At 36.6% G+C, this 19,442-nt stretch overlaps 1 protein-coding gene across 2 annotated transcripts in view; it reads left to right on the forward strand.

Moving 5' to 3' along the window:
- MCTP2 (multiple C2 and transmembrane domain containing 2) overlaps positions 1-19,442 on the forward strand; it is a 227,231-nt gene that overhangs the window by 172,329 nt on the left and 35,460 nt on the right. For both annotated transcript variants that reach the window (XM_069465770.1, XM_069465771.1), the window contains 2 exons: positions 11,013-11,135; positions 13,750-13,791. In XM_069465770.1, the coding sequence (XP_069321871.1) occupies positions 11,013-11,135; positions 13,750-13,791 (165 nt within the window). The remainder of the gene's footprint in view (positions 1-11,012; positions 11,136-13,749; positions 13,792-19,442) is intronic.

Here is a 19,442-nt window from a genome sequence, read left to right on the forward strand (position 1 = left end):
TGAAGTCAGTGCCTGGCTTCAAAGCTTCAAAGGACCTGGCTGATTTTCTTCTTAGGGGCTAATGAGCTGGGAACTTTAAGCCAGTGCTCATTTACCATTTCAAAAATCCTTTAAGAATTATGCCAAATCTACTCTGTCTGTGCTTTATAAATGGAACAACAAAGCCTGGATGATCTGTTTCCATCATGGTTTACTGAACATTTTAAGCTCACTGTTGAGACCTACTGCTCAGAAAAGAAGATTTCTTTCATAATATTACTGCTCACTAACAATGCATCTAATCACCCAAGAGCTCTAATAGAGATGTACAAAAGAGATTAATGTTGTTTTTGTGCTTGCTAACACAACACCCATTCTGTGGTCCATAGTTCAAGGAGTAATTTCTACTTTCAAGTCTTATTATTTAAGAAATACATTTTGTAAAGCTATAGCTGCCATAGATAGTGTCTCCTCTGATGGATCTTCTCAAAGTACATTGAAAACCTTCTGGAACGGATTCACCATTCTAGATGACATTAAGAACACTCATGATTCATTCAAGGTAGTAAAAATATCAGCATTAACAGGAGTTTGGAAGAAATGGATTCCAGCCCTCATGGATGAATGTGAGGGGTTCCAGATGTCAGTGCAGGAAGTCACTGCAGATGTGGTGCCTATTGCAAGAAAACTAGAATTAGAAGTAGAGCCTGAAGATGTGACTAAATTGCTAAATCTCATGAGAAAACTTGACCATATGAAGAGCTGCTTCTTATGGATGAGCCAAGAAAGTGGTTTTTTGAGATAGAATCTACTCTTGGTGAAGATGCTGTGAACATTGTTGAAATGACAACAAATGACTTAGAATATTACATTATCTTGGTAAAATAGCAGCAGGGATTGAGAGGATTGACTCCAATTTTGAAAGGAAGTTCTATTGAGGTAAAATGCTATCAAATGGCATCACAGGCTACAGAGAAATCTTTCATGAGAGGAAGAGCCAGTCGATATGGCAAACTTTATTATTGATATGTTTTAAGATATTGCCACATCCACCTGAGCTTTCAGCAACTACCAACCTGATCATTCAGCAGCCGTCAACATCAAGGCAGGACCCTCCACCAACGGAAAGATTGTAACTTGCTAAAGGCTCACATGATAGTGTTTTTTAGCAATAAAGTATTTTTAATAAAAGTACGTTCTTTTTTTTTTTTTTTTTTACACATAATGATATTATACACATAATAGTCCACACTATAGTGAAGGGAAACCAAAAAATTTGTGTGACTCATTTTATTGTGATATTTGCTTAATTGCGGTAGTCTGGAACCAAACCCACAATATCTCCAAGGTATGCCTGTACTACTGCATTTTATTTTGTACTGTAACAAATTACCATAAATTTGAGTGGCTTAAGATAACACAAATTTATCATCTTACAGTGCCAGAGGTGAGAAGTCTAATGCAGGTCTCACTGGGCTGAAGTCAAGGAAGGCCTGTGTTCTCTTCTGGAGGCTCTAAGGGAGAATCTGTCTTCTTCCCTTTTCCAACTTTTAGAGGCTGCCCATGTGCTTTGGCTCATGGCTCTTTCCTCCTCCACATCCAGCAAAGGTAGATTGTTGAGTACATCACACCACCCTGACCTTGCTTCTGCCCTCATGTCTTTTACTGGATCTCTTCTACTTCCCTCTTATATTTTTAAAAACCCTTGTCATTACATTGGTTAGATCATCTCCCTATTTTCAGGTCAGGTGACTAGCACCTTTAAGGGCATCTGCAACCTTAATTCCCTTTGCCATGTGATATAACAGGTTCCAGGGAATAGGGCATAGACTTATTTGGGGCACCATTTTTCTGCTTACCACAGCTTGGCCCTACATGGCGGTCTTCCATTCACGTTGCTTCCAATGGATGAGGATTTCTGGTTTCTGGCACCGGAAGTACTTCAGTGAGAGGCATACCTTTGGGAAAAGGGATGAGATGGTATATTATAGACATTTTAATTTGAGAGTGGCTGGGAGGACAGCAATTAGAAAGGTATAGAAGTCACACATTATTGGCAACTTAAAAGAGTTTTGATATTTTGTTTGTTCATTCTGCCTCCCCCATGGCTGCTAGTATATGGCAAGAAGATAGGAAGTCTAGGAGGAAGCCCTGTGCCTGTCCACACAGTAGATCTTGAGTATGAGAGCTTCAGTGGGGAAGAGGAATGGATGGGCTTATTCCAGCAGACAACCAAAAGGGGAAAGAAGAGGAAGGAATGACTTAAGGGGCTGAGTGTAAGGGACACGAAACCCCTGTTGTTTTCCCACACGACTCCACACAGCTGACCAAAACCCAAGCCACATTTTAAGAGCCAATAAAAACCTATATGTTCTGTAAAACATCCCTGAGCATACCAGACAAAAGTGATCTAACTTGTCCTTTCCACATGGCTATTATAGTTTCTTCCCAATTCTTTTTTTAATTTTTCATTTTCCTACCCCATTCCCATAATTAAGGGCACTTTGCTACCAGAATTATCTATTAATAGTTAAATATATAATTCTATCATTTCGTTGTTTAAAATCCATCAGTGACTTCTTTTTTAATTTAGGATCGCATCCTCAACTTCCTACCATGACATGCAGGTCTTGCCATGAACTGGCTGCCGCTTAGTTCTCCAGCCGTTGCTTTATGATCTGTCCCTGTTGGACGTTTTACCATCTCCAGGCATGTGAAGTCTTTTGCTTAGTTTTACCTGTCATATCTTTTGCTTGTACTTCCTTTCTCCCACTAAACTGTTCATCTTATCTAAGCACGGTCACTATCTAGAATTGAGCCTAACACGAAGTAGTAACTGGTTAAAATGCCTTGCTGTTGAACCAATGGATTACCTAAGAGCTTCTCTACAAAAATAATTAGTGAAATAGAGATTAACAAAGTGTATCTTCCAAGTGGTTTTCTTTGTGATTGTATCTCTGTCCTTTGACTTGGATGCCATCATTCATCCACTTTCTAGAAGTGTGACAATGACAACCCTTCAGGTTCATCATTGCATTTAATACTTGCAACGGCCCTCGAAGCAGGTAGTACCATTCCCATTGCACAGATGAAAAAATGTTAGTAATGTTTCCAAGATCACACAGCTAGTATAGATAGAGCCATGATTTAGATACAAAGTGAATGTGTTCTAAGCATCTTTAAATAAGTATGAAATAGTTACTGTTAGAAAATGTAATTGCCTTAGAACCTTCAAAATACCAAAGGAAAAAGTACTACATAACAGTTAAAAGCATTTGGTTTCCTGTTCAAACTCATCAAAAATTAAACATTAATAATTTTATTTCCTCATGTAAAAAATGCTCCTTTGCTATGGATCCATATATTCAGATATTTTTACTGAAAAATCCATTTAAATAAGGCATGATGGGGTCTCAAATTTAGATGTATGTGTGTGCATGTGTAACGGTTTATACTGGTAGCTGCTACATGATAAAACTCTGTCTTATTCACCTTTTGAAATTCAGTGCGTAGCAGCAATACAGTGCCTCATATATAGATGTGAATGGATAGGGAGTAGAGAAAGGTATTATGGGTACTATACAAGTTAGAAATGTATTAGAAAATCTGGGCCCTGGTTATAAACTGGCAAACAATTGGGGCCACATTTGGTCCACTATGGGGTGCATGTGTGTTTAGGGGGGAAGAAAATAAATTATTATGAAGTGATTAGTTTCCCATATTCAAAAATTGGAAGAACTCACATCATGAACAGTTTAAAATTTTTTTTTATTTTGTAATAGGTTAAGACTCAGAAGAAGTTGAACAAAAAATAGTGCAAAGACTTCCTGTGTCCCCTTCAACCAGCTTTTCCCAATAATAACCCTATGATATAACCACAGTACGTTGTCAAAACCAGGAGATTCATCTTGGCCCAGTACTACTAACTCAGGTACAGACCTGACTCAGATTTCGCCAGCTTTTACATGCACTTGGTGGTGATGCTGGTGGTAGTGTTTAGTTAGCATATCAGGTAAACAACACCACAATCAAGATACAGAACTGTTCTGTTTTCACAGAGAACCTCACTTGGGTTACCCCTTAATGCTCACACATCCACAGGCCTAACCCTGGCAACCACTTATCTATTCTCCATCACTATAATTCTGTCACTTTGAGAATGCTACATACAAAAGTTATACAGCATGTAACCCTTTGAGATGGACTTTTTTCAATCAGCATATGGCCTTCAGATCCATCCAAGCTATATGCATCAATAGTTCATGTCTACCATGAACTTTTGAAAAATCAGAAAACTGGGTACTGTCAGACCTCATTTCTCATGAAACAGCTGAAGCTGAGTAGGAAAAGGACCTGTTGGAGAAGGGATACACTCCCAGTTCTCTGTGGTCCTCTCCATCCTCCCTAGTCTTCCACCTGGGCTTCCTGTCTACCTGCTTCACTCCTGGGAGCATTTTGATTGGGAACCGTTGGCAGTGGCTAACAATTCTGAAACTGATATAAAATGAGCAGTGCTTCACAGGTTAATAGATGTGATATGAGAAAAGAAATGGCATCTGGGTATCCAATTGACTTGGTACCATTTATTGACTATTCTGCCATTTCTGGGTCTGTAATTTCCACAAACTCATACATCACCTTTCTATATGTGAGTGGGCTTCTCCATGGGTCTCTCGTCTGTACGTATACCAATATTACGTAGACATCACTTAGCTTTAGCATAGTTCTTCCCAGCTTATTTTTCATCTTTAGGAATGTCTCAGTAGGAATTCTTGGCTTTTTGCTCTTCCATATAAGGTTAGAATTGAATTTTTGTGTTCTGGCAAAACCAATAACCAATAATGAAAATAAATCAAACTCAAAATTAATTGGCAAAACCAAGAAATTATAAAAAGAAAAGCAGAATGAAACCAAATTGATTAGAAGTAAAAATAAAAACCAAATCAATTAGAGTACATGTGTAAAATACAAAAAAAGTTGAAAGTCACTTTTTGTAAAAATTAATAAAACTTATTATTTTTTGCATTTTCAATGTAAAGGAGAAGACACAAACAAAATCAGACACTGAAGGCGGGGAGATTATTCAGATGAGGGAGAGAATGAACATAAGATATTATAAAAATTATTTTTTCCTTTAAAATGTTGAAACATGTACCAAATTGATAAAGCTTATAGAATAATTTATCAAAGTGACTGTAAAAGAGACTTAGATGATTCAAAACCCATTAAGTAATTGAATTCGTAGTTTAATATCTTCTCAGAAAGCAAAACATAAGTCCCACACAACTTTAGAGTCAAGTTTTACCAAACATTAAAGGAACAGATAAAAACCATTAATATCTTATATACATTCCTTCTCTTTGTTTTTTAGCTATTAACTTTTTTGTGAACAAGTCAGTTATTAATTTTTTTATTGTTTTTTGGAAGATGATGTGTCTTTTTTCGTCCTATATCTGTCTTTCAAACTTGCTTTTGGTCATTAATTATGTATGGTCTTACTATGAGGTACCTGAGTGTGGTTTTCTCTCTATTAATGAAATCTGGCATTTGTTAAATCTATGACTTTGCCTCTTTCATAAATTTTGGGAAATTCTGATTGAGTATCACTTACAGCTTTTTGCCTATTCTCTTTTCTTTCTCTTTCTGGACACCACATTTTTACATATAAAATAAACCTTTCTCAGTGTGCCATATATCTTTCTATTGTATTTTTTTTATCATATTTATCTCTGCTTATAGTATAGATATTTTCTACTACTCCAACCGTTAATCTAATTTCCTACTCTGACTCACTTATTCTCTCTTTTGCTTTATCTGTTCTGCTAGTAAATTCATTTATTAAGCTCTTAATGTCACTTGTAAATTCTAGGTTTCCATTTGATTCTGTTCTATAGATCCCCAGTTATCTGCTGATATTCTCCATGTTTTTAACCCATTTTCATGAATACATGGATCATAATTATTTTAAAATCTATTTCCAGTAACTCTAATATCTAAATTACCCATTTATTTTGGTTATCTTTTTTTCTCTTGATTTTTTGGTTATTGATTTTTACTCCTGGGCATGCCCGATTACTTTTGTTTATTTGGACATTTTAAAGGGTAGGGATATAGAGTAGGCAGTTAAAGTATAGCAACTCATTCTGATCCAATCAGAGATTGAGATTATCCGAGATAGGATTCCAGGCATCTTAAGGATTTGTCTTTTTCTAGTTCACCCCACGCCTAGTTCTCTTTGCATAAATATTCATAACTCCTCCTATAGCTTGTATAATGTGTATATTTAGCCACCTTGCTCAGTATAAAATCCATTGAGTGATTTTTGAATTGTGTTATAGACATTGGGAATATTATGTTGTAGAGATTCTAGATTCTACCACATTCTCCTAAACGAGGTTGAATTTTTTTTTAAGACATTTAACTTGTTAGACTCAAACTGCAAACTCTGTCCCACCTCTTGTGGCGGCAGCTTTGATCTCAAATGAGACTGCTTTGAGCATACCTCACATGCATACCGGCAATGTTAGCAGAACACACACACAGAATTGGGGTTTTCCTTGCATTCTCCTTTCCATGTACCCCTGTACTCTCTGGTGGCCCTGGCTGTCCCTGAGTGCTTTGCCTCTTTACTCCATTCACAAAGATGGCAGATATTTCATTGGCGTTTTATCCAACTGGTGCCACCACCGTGACTACAGCTGCTTGCTCTTGGGTCAAAGATGCAAAAATATTCAGGTGACACCAAGCAGGTCTAATTTCTTCTTCTAAGGTTGCGATTTCCCTGCAGATGCTCAGATATGGCCTGCTTTAAATTTTTCTTTCCTAGGGTTTACATTTGTTTTTCCTGGAAGATATATTTGTCAGGAAATTAATCCTTTACTATAGAAGTGGGAATTATGCTCTGATTTTAAAAATATATGTAAAGATACTATGGTCTCATTTTAAAAGAATTTTGGACTATTTGAATGTGGTATTTAAATATGGCTCAATTTGTGTTGTAAAACACTTCTAGGATTGCTTAACTATACCTGATAGAGGCAAATGCTATTTCAATTGAGGTGTTTTCCTAATACAGCCATCCTTTATATTAGTTGATGTTCAAGTAATTTTATCGAGATGTACATAGCTTAGTAATCAAGAAAAATCTCAATAGCTTTATGTCAGAGGTTTATTTGAAGTTACATTTAGCAATTTAAAAGAATAATAAAATCCCATTTACTCAGTAGATAGATACTTAGAAACAACCACCATTTAGTATACAGTTAAAACCCCTAATCCCCAAAGAAATTTAAGAACAGGGAAAGGGAAATAGGTAACAATTAGGAAAACTCTAGTTTTATCTAGTAAAGAAATTACTGTTTATTCTGTTTGCTATGTTTTTATTGTATAAAACAAACCAAAATGAAGGAAATCTTTGAAAAGATAAAAAATTATATGAAAAGATTGTATATTATAAAATAGTAAATAAAAGAAAGTTGATGAAGCAAGCCAGATTAATACACTGGAGGAAATCAACGAAAGAGTCTTCATTGACCCAAAAAGTATTCCCAGATACACTTACACACCAAAAAGATGTAAAGAGGTTTAACATTAAGAGAAAATATAAGTAACATATAGAGTTGAAGGCAAAAGAAATGTTGTCATGAGTTTATAGAATATTCTACATCAGATCTCCCGAAGGATATATTTGCAGTCTCCTACAACCAGGAAGAGGGTTCAGAAAAAATATGAGCAACATATACAAATCAATGTTCCTGCACCCATCAGTGATCAATTTAAAATGTATAAATTTTAAAATGTTTCAATTACCATTTAAAATAATATGAAAACTCTAAGTTACTTAGAGAAATAATAAAACATGCAAAATAAGTTTGGTGAAAAGTAGTGAAATATGAGAAGATGTTTTAGCATTTTAATTAAACATGAGAAAACATAAAAGAAGTCCTCAGTATGTAGAAAATAAACAATCCTTATGATTATAAATGCCAATATCAAGATGTTGATTATCTCCAAATTGATACATAAATTCAGGACAAGTTCAATCAAATTTTACCAAGAGTCATATAGAACTTTACAAATTGTTTATAAAATACATGCAGAAGAGTAAAGAATGAAAAAATATCCAAGATAATTTTTAGAGATAATTTTAGAGCGGAAAAGTATCAGAGACTTTTCTACTCACAGATTGTCTGTTCACTAAATTATCGTTGAAAAATGTGGTCTTGGTAATAGGGAATTATATCAATGGAAGAATTTAGAGGGCCCAGAAACAGAAATCCTCATATGGGAACTTGGTATATGCCAGAAGTAGCAATGAAGATCAGTGAGAAAAGTATGGATCGTTATAAGAATTTAGTAGTAAAAGATGGCTATCTATCAGGAATAATTAAAATTGGAAGCTTTTTTCCTAACTAAAACAAAAAATTGAGAAAGAATAAAGGTTATACAAACACACGTACACAGACACACATACAATATCTTTTAGAAGAAAACGCGAGGAAATTGTTTTATCATCTCAGGGTAGAACATGATTCCTTAAGTAGAACACCGAACATTAAAGGCACAGATCCTAAATGTTAAAGATCAATATATTTGACTATATAAAAAATAAAGCCTGTCCAGTCTAAATTTGCATTGATAAAAGAGTACAGTGGACAAATTGCAGAACATTCATTTGAATGGGAACTTAGTTTGTGCATACACCATAGATAGAACTGTAAAACATACTATTGGTTAGAATATTTGCAGGCTGATACAAACATTTTTATGCTGTTTATGTTGTTTCTAGTATAAGCCTAACATATCCTCAGAGATGGCAAGAATTCACATCAAATTTAGGACAAGGTTGCCTTTGGGAATGAGAGGAATGGGACTGAGGAAGGTTGATAATGGAGACCATGTATCTGAAATGTTTTATTTTTTGAAAAATGAATAGTACTAATTAGAAAAAAGATGACAGCAAGCACATTAACAAGTCTTAATACTTGGAAGAGGGGTGCATAGGTATTTGTTCAATTAGTCTATGTATTTTTTTTTTGTATTCCTGGAATGTTTAGTGATATATAAAAATATTATCCAGGACATAAAGAATGGAATAAAATTTTACATGATGTCAGTATAATTCTAATGCCTAACTTTGTATAGAAGACAAAAAGCAAGCAATAAATGCAACTCATGGGCATCTATGCAAAACAGCTTGAAGTGTTAGCAAATAAAATGCAACGGTACCCTAAAACACTGTTATACCTCAGTGAAGAGGGAGTTTCTCCCGGAAATACAAGGTTGCTTAGATATTGTAAAATTAATAATACAATACCTCATATTGATGTTTTAACATGAGAAGGAAAAAAACCCTCTTTATCATTTCACAAGCTACTGAAAGAACTGTTAATCGGCCACCATCCATTCATGATTTCAAAAAGAATAAAAATTAAACTGTTGTTGGAATTGATGGATGTATTCTTGTTTAAAAAAATATTTTCATTAAGTTTGGAGCAGATCCAGAAGAGTATTTATGAAATATTTAAAAGATATAAAGAATAATAAAATGATCACCTATATGTAAATTTTCTAGTGTTAAAAATGGTTTGCATGTGTGTATTCTTAATGTAATATGATTTATATAGCTCAAACTGAAAGCCATAATGTTTAATGGTAGAAAAATGAAACACTAGAGCATTTTCATTAAAGCCAGGAATTAGACCATAATGTCTCCTGCAACAGTTTTATTTAACATTGTTTTGTAGGAGTAATGAGTTTAAGCAAGCAAAAAACAAAGTTACAAATAATAGAAAAAAAAACAAACCAAGAGATTTCTTATTTGCAGATTATGTGACTATTTTCTTAGAAACCCCAGAGGAATGAAATAAAAAGTTGTTTTATAAAATAAATTCAGTAAGATTCCTAATTTAAAAAATTAATATATATAACATTATTTGATTTTATGTACAAATAATGGCATTTGAAAAATATAATGGAAGAAATGATTTCATTTACAATAGGAAACAAAAAAAGATAAGAAATACATGATAACTACCATTTTTTTAGTGTTAGAAAAAGTGTTTAATATTTAAGATTCAATAATTTGCGTCTTCTGAGTTGATATGTTACACCAGTGACTTTTTCAAACACAAGCTGACAATTATTTCATCCTCTAGACTACCTGTGAATTTTAAACGAAAGTAAGGCTCAAGTTTTGAAGTAATTTGCTCAAGATTTCACTCCTACCTCATGTTATAATTATCGGTGTTCTCCTCCTATTTTTCCTAATAAGTGTGTCCCTTGGAGGTAGAGCCAGGTCTTGTTGCAGTCACGGCTCTAACAACCATTGTAGCGTAGGCATGTGATTCACACCTCAAACTCACTTGCCTCCATCTGTGTGTGGAGTCACAAATTTCAGAGGTTGGTAGAAACTGGGCAGGTAAATGTATACCTTTTCTGATGTAGACACTGTTAGCTGATCACTGTCTTCTGGCTATACAGCCTCAAAATTGGTAGATTTTAAGATTTTTAAAGACAGTTTGGAAATCTGAAGTTTTTATCTGAAATATCTGGATTTTTCAACATTGACAGCCAACTTAAAAAGTAATCACTCTCCACTTTAAAGAAACCTCACTGTTGGCACTGTTTGGCCTGTGGCCTGCCTCTTCATGAGCTTGGATTTTTCCATACTGCTTTTCCTAAATTCTAATGTTAAAATCCAGGAGCAAAAAAAAAAAAAAATGTAATAGGGTTGGTGGGGTAATGGGGTTTCAAGATATGAGGCTACTATATCTGTCTATTCCAGATTGTAACTGTCCAACTTATTCAATACTCTTCCTCATTCTGCTACCAGTTCTAAAATTGAGTTAATCATTGTGTGTGTGTATGTGTGTGTGTGTGTGTGTGTGTATGTACCTCTTTGAAACTGTTTCTAAGAACTACTATACAGAGAGTCCCAGGTTTAACCTGTTTAAGTTAATGAGTAAGACTTTAAGATTGTTCCGCTGTTGTTTTATGAAGTAGTCATATGGTCTTATTTGTCCTCAAATCAGGTGTTTTTGGTCACCGTCTGGAATTTTGAACTATACATGATCCCCTTGGCATTATTGCTGATCTTTGTCTACAATTTCATCAGACCCACAAAAGGCAAGGTCAGCATCGCTCAGGACAACCAGGTAAGTCAAGATCCAAAGAGTTCTGACATTTGACCTGAGAAAAATGTATCGACAGTAAACAACCACCACCAAATCATGACCCAGGTCCATTTTGTTTGAGACATGAGGTGCGGCCCTACAACATATATCCATTTTGCAGTGGGGGTCTTTTATCAGGTGTCCTGAGTCCTGGCCTACAGTGTTAACATGAGGGGGCCCCTCTGGGTCCTACTCATGATTTCCATGCTGGTAGCACATCTCTATGTGCCCGTCTGTTTCTCCATAAGGTTCCAGTGAATGACTTTATTAACCACTGCAGAAAAACCTTTGGTGGCTCTCTGAGCCCCTCAAGGGCACACAGAGCACTAGGGGGGGCTGACTCAGGCCTTGCCACAGAGGCACCTCATGCAGCGCTCTCAGTGGCCTGAAAGTGCAAGAGATTCTTGGAGGCTTGCCGATGTCCAGGGCAATCAGAGAGTGGGTGGACATTGACCCTCTATTCTCAGGTGCCCACATTTGTGTTGGAATTCTCAAATTCCCTGTTGTATTGAAGAAAGACAAAGACCCTTTCTCAAAGACATCCCTCAGCCTCTACTCCCCATCCTTCTTCTTTGACTATTCTGCCCCTGCCCCCCCTCATCCTACCTCCTAGGATTTTTTCTGCTCCATGTGGGCAAGAACTTATAGGCTTGCTTTTTCATGTAATCTTGGTGTTCCAGATTCAAGAACCAACCTTTTAAGATAAGAATATGAAGTTCCAAGACTTGCTCATTCCCTTTCTAGAAAGATCACCTTCACATCAAGTTTCCCAAGATTCATTTGTTGCCTACATTTCTTTATGTCCTCATTTAAAAAAAAATCATCTTGGAAATAAATCTAGGGGGTATTTCTGGTTTCATTTAGGCTGGAAGGAATGTAGGGAAAATGAGCGTTGTGGTGGGAGGTAAAACTTCAGGAAATTTCAGAATTCCATTCTGTTTGATTGCGATTATTTAATGCCATAGGCATGGATATATATCAGCGAGATAATAGAACCATCTAATTAATAAATGGCTTCAAAGTTGAAGTCCATTTAAGGACTAGGTTTCACAGAGGTATAGCTAAGGTAAATTTTTACAGAGGAAAATCTCTAATAACAAATGCTGTCAACTTACATTTTTGTAATGTTTAATCGGATTTTATTTTGGCTACTGTGTATATAATGTATGTTTACAGTATGTCTATCTGTGCATATGTGTACATTTATGTTGAAAATGTACATATGCTTGTGTAATGTGCACATATACTTGTATGTATATACTTATGAATATGTATGTGCGTATACAGCCTTTTTTAATTGACAAAACATTCAAATTCATCACCTAATTTAATCTTGGTGACACAACTATGAAGGAGGCAAGAGCTATTTTTATTTTATGCTTGATGAAACTACAGCTCAGTGGCAAAGTGATTTGCCCAAAACCACAATGCAAAAAAGTGCTGGAATCATGTTCCAAGCTGAAAACTTCAAATTCCTAATTACAGTGTTTTTTCTCCCATAACCTGTTTTCATTACACTTCTGTTTATCCATTGGCTTTCATGAGACATGCTAGCTGCCAGTAGTGGATAGGTTAGTTCCCCAGAGGATCAATGAGTGTCACACAAACTGCTAGTTGAATCTCTTGAGAATTCTGGGAGGTAGGGCTGTACCAGCCCTGGAGAAATTTCTTGATGTGTGTTCAGTGGTTTTATGGAAAATAATAGAGTACTCTCTGGATACTTCAAAGAGCATGATATTGACAATTCTTTTTACTATTGGAACAATGACATCCAAACAGCATGCCTGATCTTTGCAAGGTTAAGCAGAAACCTAAGTGTTCAAGATGAAAATAGACCCTGTTGTCTAATCTGAGCTACTTTCCAAACTACTGAGCCCACTCGATCGCGTACCAACATGTGTTCATTTTTAAACATTGCGGTGCTGTGATTAAAACTTGCCTATTAAATAGCCAAGATTTTAAACCTAATCTGAACAAACCCATTAGCAGCACAGCTGGTGCTGTGGCACCTGAGCTAAAGCCAGGCACCCTCAAGTCCAGACCGGAGCCTTGAGTTTCGTCCCCTCCCTGCCCCTTCCAGCCCCAAAGCCCAAGCAAAATAAAAATACCACCTAGAAACCCTATTCTCAACTTATTCTTAAGATTGATTATATTCAGACTAATGCATTTTCTACTGTCTAACGTTTCAGTAATGGCCCCAAAGGGAGAGTGCAGTCATTATAACAATAAGCCTAGCACAAACGGAGTATGGTATTCTCAGCCTTAACACAGCAGTTGCTTCATTTGTCAGAATGAGAACAGCACTGTTTACAGAAAGTACAATTTGGCAATGTCTTTTTAAAGCTGGATGCCTTCAAAGGGCACTGGCCTAATAGCTTTATTTATAGTTAACAGTTTTATGTAGATTATGCATATTGTTTATAGTCTTGCCACAGTGTCCCTGAACTTTAAACTGTTACTTTTTTCAAGAGGTTATAATGCATTAAAAAAATACTAATGCTTACATTCTGTAGAAAATCTTAATGTACATGAGTTTAATTTGCATGTGGTCATTTTGGTGGATGTTTTATTAACACATTATGGGGTTTCCTTTCAGGAGAGCACAGACATAGATGACGAGGAGGATGAAGATGACAAGGTGAGTGCGCTCGAGAAAGAACATAAAAAGGAACATAAATGTTGTCAGCAGATAACACTTTTCCCGGTTGAGTCTCTCTAACTCTCCTTTTTTTTAAGCATTATATAATAGAGTGACCAGGATAGTAATATCATTGTAATTTTTTTAAAAGGATATGCCTTCTTAAGATTTTTTAAAATGAGGTTGAAAGGAGTAAAATAGAAGGGATAATTGAAATGTTATAAAAAGCATACCTGTGTGAGGCCTTTCATTGGACGCAAGCCAAGATTAGCCTTCCCCTTTGTAGATGAAAGGTAGCCTAGGAAGTCAAAAGTAAATCAAGTGAAATTGCTGTTCCTTTAGGTTCATGTCTGCGCTCTGTGGGGTGGTCACCCACTTCCGCGCCTGTCACTTTCCCAGCTGTTGCTGGCAGCGTTTTCAGCTATATGTCTGTGTACATCTGTCCTTTTTCTTCTCCTGGGAGAATCTCTCAAATCTGCTGCTTTTGTTGTCATTATGCTTTCAGACAAACCTTCTGGAATAAAATGAAAAAAGTGAAGTGCCAAATGAGATGCTACCAGCTTAATGGACTTCCAGTCCCCTAATGCCTGTGGGTATACGGGGCTAGTGACGGTAGCATGTAGGAGGCGTGTGGGAGAGGGAAGGGCAAAAGGGGGGACCTTAAGAGTAAGTAGCCAATCTAAATGCCCATAGAAGAGAAATTAATTAAAAAACACTGGCTCCATGACACAAAGAGCCTTAAAATTAATTGAGTGGACCAGATGGTTTTGCCCATTTGAAGCAAATCGGGTGGATTACAAAATATGTCTTATTTGTTGTGCTAAGATGATTACTAATAGTGAAACAATGAAATGAAGTATAATATTTTTAAAAATGGAATTGACCTTTTCATGACAGTTCCAACTTATTTCTTGATGAATTGATGTTAGTAGCTTCTGAGTGATAGTCATTGAATATTAATAGTCATAGGCAAGCTAAAGTGTATGATGGGATGTTTTACCAAAGAAAATCACAAGTGTTAACGATACTCTTTTAAACCTGTATGTAGTGACAGCTGCAAGTTTGGGGTTCCTCTCCTTCTGACTGGCCAGCTATAAATTGGGGGTTCCCACAACCCCCTCCTTGGGTAAGGTAATTTCCTAGACTGGCTCACAAAACTCAGGGAAACATCTGCTTACATTGACTGGTTTATTATAAAGAACACAACTCCGGAACAGCCAAGTGGAAGAGACACAGAGCACGAGGTATGGGGAAAGGGGAGTGGAGCTTCCACACCCTCTCTACACATACCATCCTCCCAGCAACTCTGTGTGTTCACCAATCCAGAAGCTTCTTTCTATGGAGGCTTCATTACATAGGCCTGATTGGTGAAATCATTGGTCTATCTCCAGCCCCTCTTTCCTCCCTGGAGGTGGGCGTGGGGTTGAAAGTTCCAACCCTCCAATCACATGGTTGGTTCCCCTGAAAACCAGCACCTCATCCTTAGGGGTTTTTCAAAAGTCACCTCACTAACATAACCTCAGGTGTGTTTGAAAGGAGCCTGTTATGAATAGCGAAAGATGTTTCTCTCGCCTTTCTAAGTCTAGAGCTAATTTTAGGAGCTCTGTGCCAGGAACCGAGGACAAAGTTCAAATGTACATTTCTTATTATATCACACTAGGCAAAATTCTAAATATTCACAAACCAAGGCTTAGACAGAAGGAATGTTCTGTTTGGCCACACCTGTTTAAATGAGCCAGTAGTGGGAAAAGATACCCTCCATCCTTTAGAGATAATTGTGACCATGTATCTTTGGCCTATCTAATAAAGGAGAGCATCCACCAATAAGACGATGAACGAAAAGGTGGTATTTAGTAACTGGCAGATAACAAAATTAGACTAGTGGTTGTCAAAGTCTAGTCTACCACTGATGTATCTTAAGAGCTGCCTGAGGGTCCGGAGATAGAGCCATTTGGTCTGTGCTTCAAGCCTTTCCAGGCGAGGACAACTGAGAGGAGAGGTGGAATGGCAGCGTCTACAGGGATGAGCCTGGGAGCTGTCGCATTCATGCAGGCACAGCCCTACACACAACCGTGTGTCAGCCTGTCCCACGATGACCAGGTTGGCACCAAGCCTCTCCTTCCCGCCAGGGCAAGTTCATTCTTGATATGTTTTTATTAAAGTATTTCAGTATGGCCTTTTAATAGCCACAGCATAACCACAATTGTTTTGCTTCCTCAATTCTACATGTCTAGGAAATTTTCTAGAGGAATAAATATACAATGGAATTTTGACTTCTATTTATGCCACCTTCTGCTTAACACAGCCCCTCTATTGTTAGGGGAGACTGGCAAACGTTTCTGTCCTTGTCTGTATCTTTTCACTCTCCTTTCTCCAAGAGATTTGTAAACTAGAGGGACTTTCAACTGCAGGACTTTTTGAGTGTGCATCCACATTATGATATACCAGACATTGTTTCTTCCCCACGTATAGCAGCCTCCACCACTGGGATGTGCTCCTCATGGACTTGGACACCAGTCACTGGGTGACTGCCCACCATCGTGTGCAGTATAAAAGGTCTTCCCCACTGAGCCCTTCTGGCTTCTGTTGCATGTTAGACATGACAGGCCATGCTTCTGGGAACTGTAACACACCCAGTGAGAGGGGAACTGTTTATAAATTATACACACAGAGCCGCTTCGCTCAAAACCAGAAGAGGAGAGAAACTCCTTTCTACCCAAACTATCCATCTTGAAAGTGACACTCTTTAATTGCTAGCGCCCCATTCCACCAGATACCATCACGGTGGCTGTGGAAGAAGATGAAAGCGTGCCGGGGCCTGTTGGCACAACTTCCTCGGCAGATGAATGCATTCCCATGTTCTGCCTGTCTCCCATGCACAGACCAGGACGCAGTCTGGTGTCTGTCGTACTTTTATCATCTGGAACAGGAATTGTTGTAAAATTACATCACTGTAGCCTCTTGTTCCTTCTCATTGTGAAAAGTACATGGTAGAAACCTGTGTTAGAAACCAGATGTCCACAATTTTGCCTCCTTTTGTGGACTCTCAGTGATAACAGAGAACTTGCAAGTAACTAGCTTTGTGGCTTTTAGGAAATGAAATCGCCAGGCTAAATTTTGAAAAGAGGAAATCCCTTTCTCTAATACCTGATGGACCACGTAAGAAATTGCTTGTTACAAGTATAGTTTTCTAGGGACTCCAGAACAAACAGATAATGGCCAAGTTCAGCCAACAGCAATCAGTTGACATTTCCTATTTGTATTAGATTCCATATGTGGAATCCTTCCGTGTGGACCTTATTTGTATGGATGGATTACAATGAAAATTGCATTAATTTTCTACACAGTAAAGGTCAGTAATTGAAGCATGAACCAAGAAACTATTGTGTAAGATGCTGTATCCCATACTTAGGAAAGGTCATGCAAGACAATAATATCTTGTTTTCATTGCTGAAGGTATAAATACTTGCATTAGAGTTCCTTTCTTTTTCCAGCCCAACAATCACTTACATAGACTATTTCAGCATTTACTATTAACATCAGGAAGGAGGAATCATAAGGGCATGTAATAAAAGGAAAAAAAACACCCTCATTATTGCTATTCGAAAGAAACTGTACTCTGATGCCTGCATTGTAGGTTGGTTTATTTATAACGAGGCTGTCAGAAATAGGACTGGAATGAACTGTTCTTTTAGGATCATCAATGAGGTCACAATTGACTGACAGAATTTATGAAAAAAGAGAATCGCCCTTTTATATCAGTTATAGATGAGAGACAGATATGGACATTTTTCTTTAAGAAAAGAGGGAATATCTATTCCATTTTTGTTAGTTGAGGAATGTTTTATAACGGAAGGATGCAAATGGCTATTTTATCTATATTGTCACAAATTAAGATGTCATCATTAAAATTTAAGTACATATTAAATCCTCAATTTCAGTGTTTAAAATGGTTTTCCATCCTTCAGTTTGATTAATCCCTTTGTTATTACCCAGGCATGGCCTCTATAGTGGGAGAAGCACATGCTATATACATTTAGAGGAGTTCTCTCTGTGAATTAACCTCAACAGTCCTTTGTATGATCTGGTTAAGTCCATCATGTTCATTCCCTGTGTTTCTTTATGCCAGAGAGAAGATGATCTGTAGTTTCCTAGACAGGGAAGCCTGTTGTTCATGGGGAAATCTTGCAGTCTAATCGTGAGAGTGGTTTTGCTTATGATTCCTTTGTGCCTTTTTAATACCCAAAACACTGTAAATTGATGTGATAGTGATTTTTTCCAACTCTTGCATAAGTAGTGGTACTTACTGATGATAAAGTATGGTAGTTTTAAGAAAATTAAAAACCAGAGAGCATCTGAATGGCGAACAATAGTTGTGAGCATGCACACATACTTTCAGGGATATATAACTTATACATAGGCATATTGTAGAAGACCCGCTTATGGATAATTTTCATGGGAAAAAATAAATGGTAATTTTGATTTGTCATTTTAATTTGATTTATTATTTTTTTAGTGATGAAGTGATTTAATTGCTAACATTTCCATAATACTATCTTACTTTCAAGCCTTTAATAGTAAAGTTGATTTCAGCCATTTTTTAATTATCAGTTTTGTATGAGAAGGGGGTGCCCTCCCCCATTTCCTGTAGTCCTTTGACATACCCACTTGCTCAAATTCCCGTTTAGAAAATCAAACCTCCATTCTTAGAAATGCCTGACTTCATTGCCTTTAGAAGTAATCCAGAAATATTATTAACATGGACTTTTGAAACATTATTCAGAGCGTCCTACTTATTATCAGGGTGATATTCTTAGTAGTTGTAGATCTCTGCAATTTCTACTGTAAGGGTGTACTTGGTTTGTTACTCCCAAATATTGTGAACGATATACTGGACTATAAATTAGGTGACTTCTCTTTCTCTCAGGTAACGTTTACTGTCTGACAGAATACCATCAGAGGCTCTGATATTTTAGCAGTCTATACATGTTTAGTATCCCTACTCTGAAAATCCAAAATGCTCCAAAATTCAAAACTTTTTGAGCTCTGATTCTCAAAGCAAGTGATCACTGGAACATTTTGGATTTCAGATTTTTGCATTGAGATGATCAACCAGCATAATGCAGATATTCTAAAATCCAAAAAAAAAAAAAAAAATCTGAAATCCAAAACACTTTTGATCCTAAGCACTTCAGATAAGGGATACTCAAACTGTACTGTGTCTAGATATTCAATTTCCCATTGCCTAAGATTATTACATCACCCTAAGATGGAATGCATTGGACATTGTATAACCATTATCCACAAGTGAGTGTTTTTCTGAAAATAGTAGCTATTTCTTTTGTCTTTGCAAATGAAATACCCATCTGTTTCTGTGTTTCTTGTCCTAAGTCTTAATTATTCAGTGAGCTTACGAGATAATTGATAATTTATAAGATAATTGATAGAAAAGTGAAGATACCACTTTTTACCTCAACGGAAAAGTAGTAATCATTTGAATTAAAAATATTAAATGAAATAAAAGTAATAATATAAAACAAGACCATTTTGAGTAAGATTTAAGGAGTTAGATTTATATAAATATTAATGTTTTTAGAATGTTCACAGTTTGCAGGCTGCTTTTATATGTTTTAGCTCATTCAGTACCCATA

This window comes from Eulemur rufifrons, chromosome 3 (genome assembly GCF_041146395.1).
Source record: "Eulemur rufifrons isolate Redbay chromosome 3, OSU_ERuf_1, whole genome shotgun sequence".
Classification (NCBI taxonomy): domain Eukaryota; kingdom Metazoa; phylum Chordata; class Mammalia; order Primates; family Lemuridae; genus Eulemur; species Eulemur rufifrons.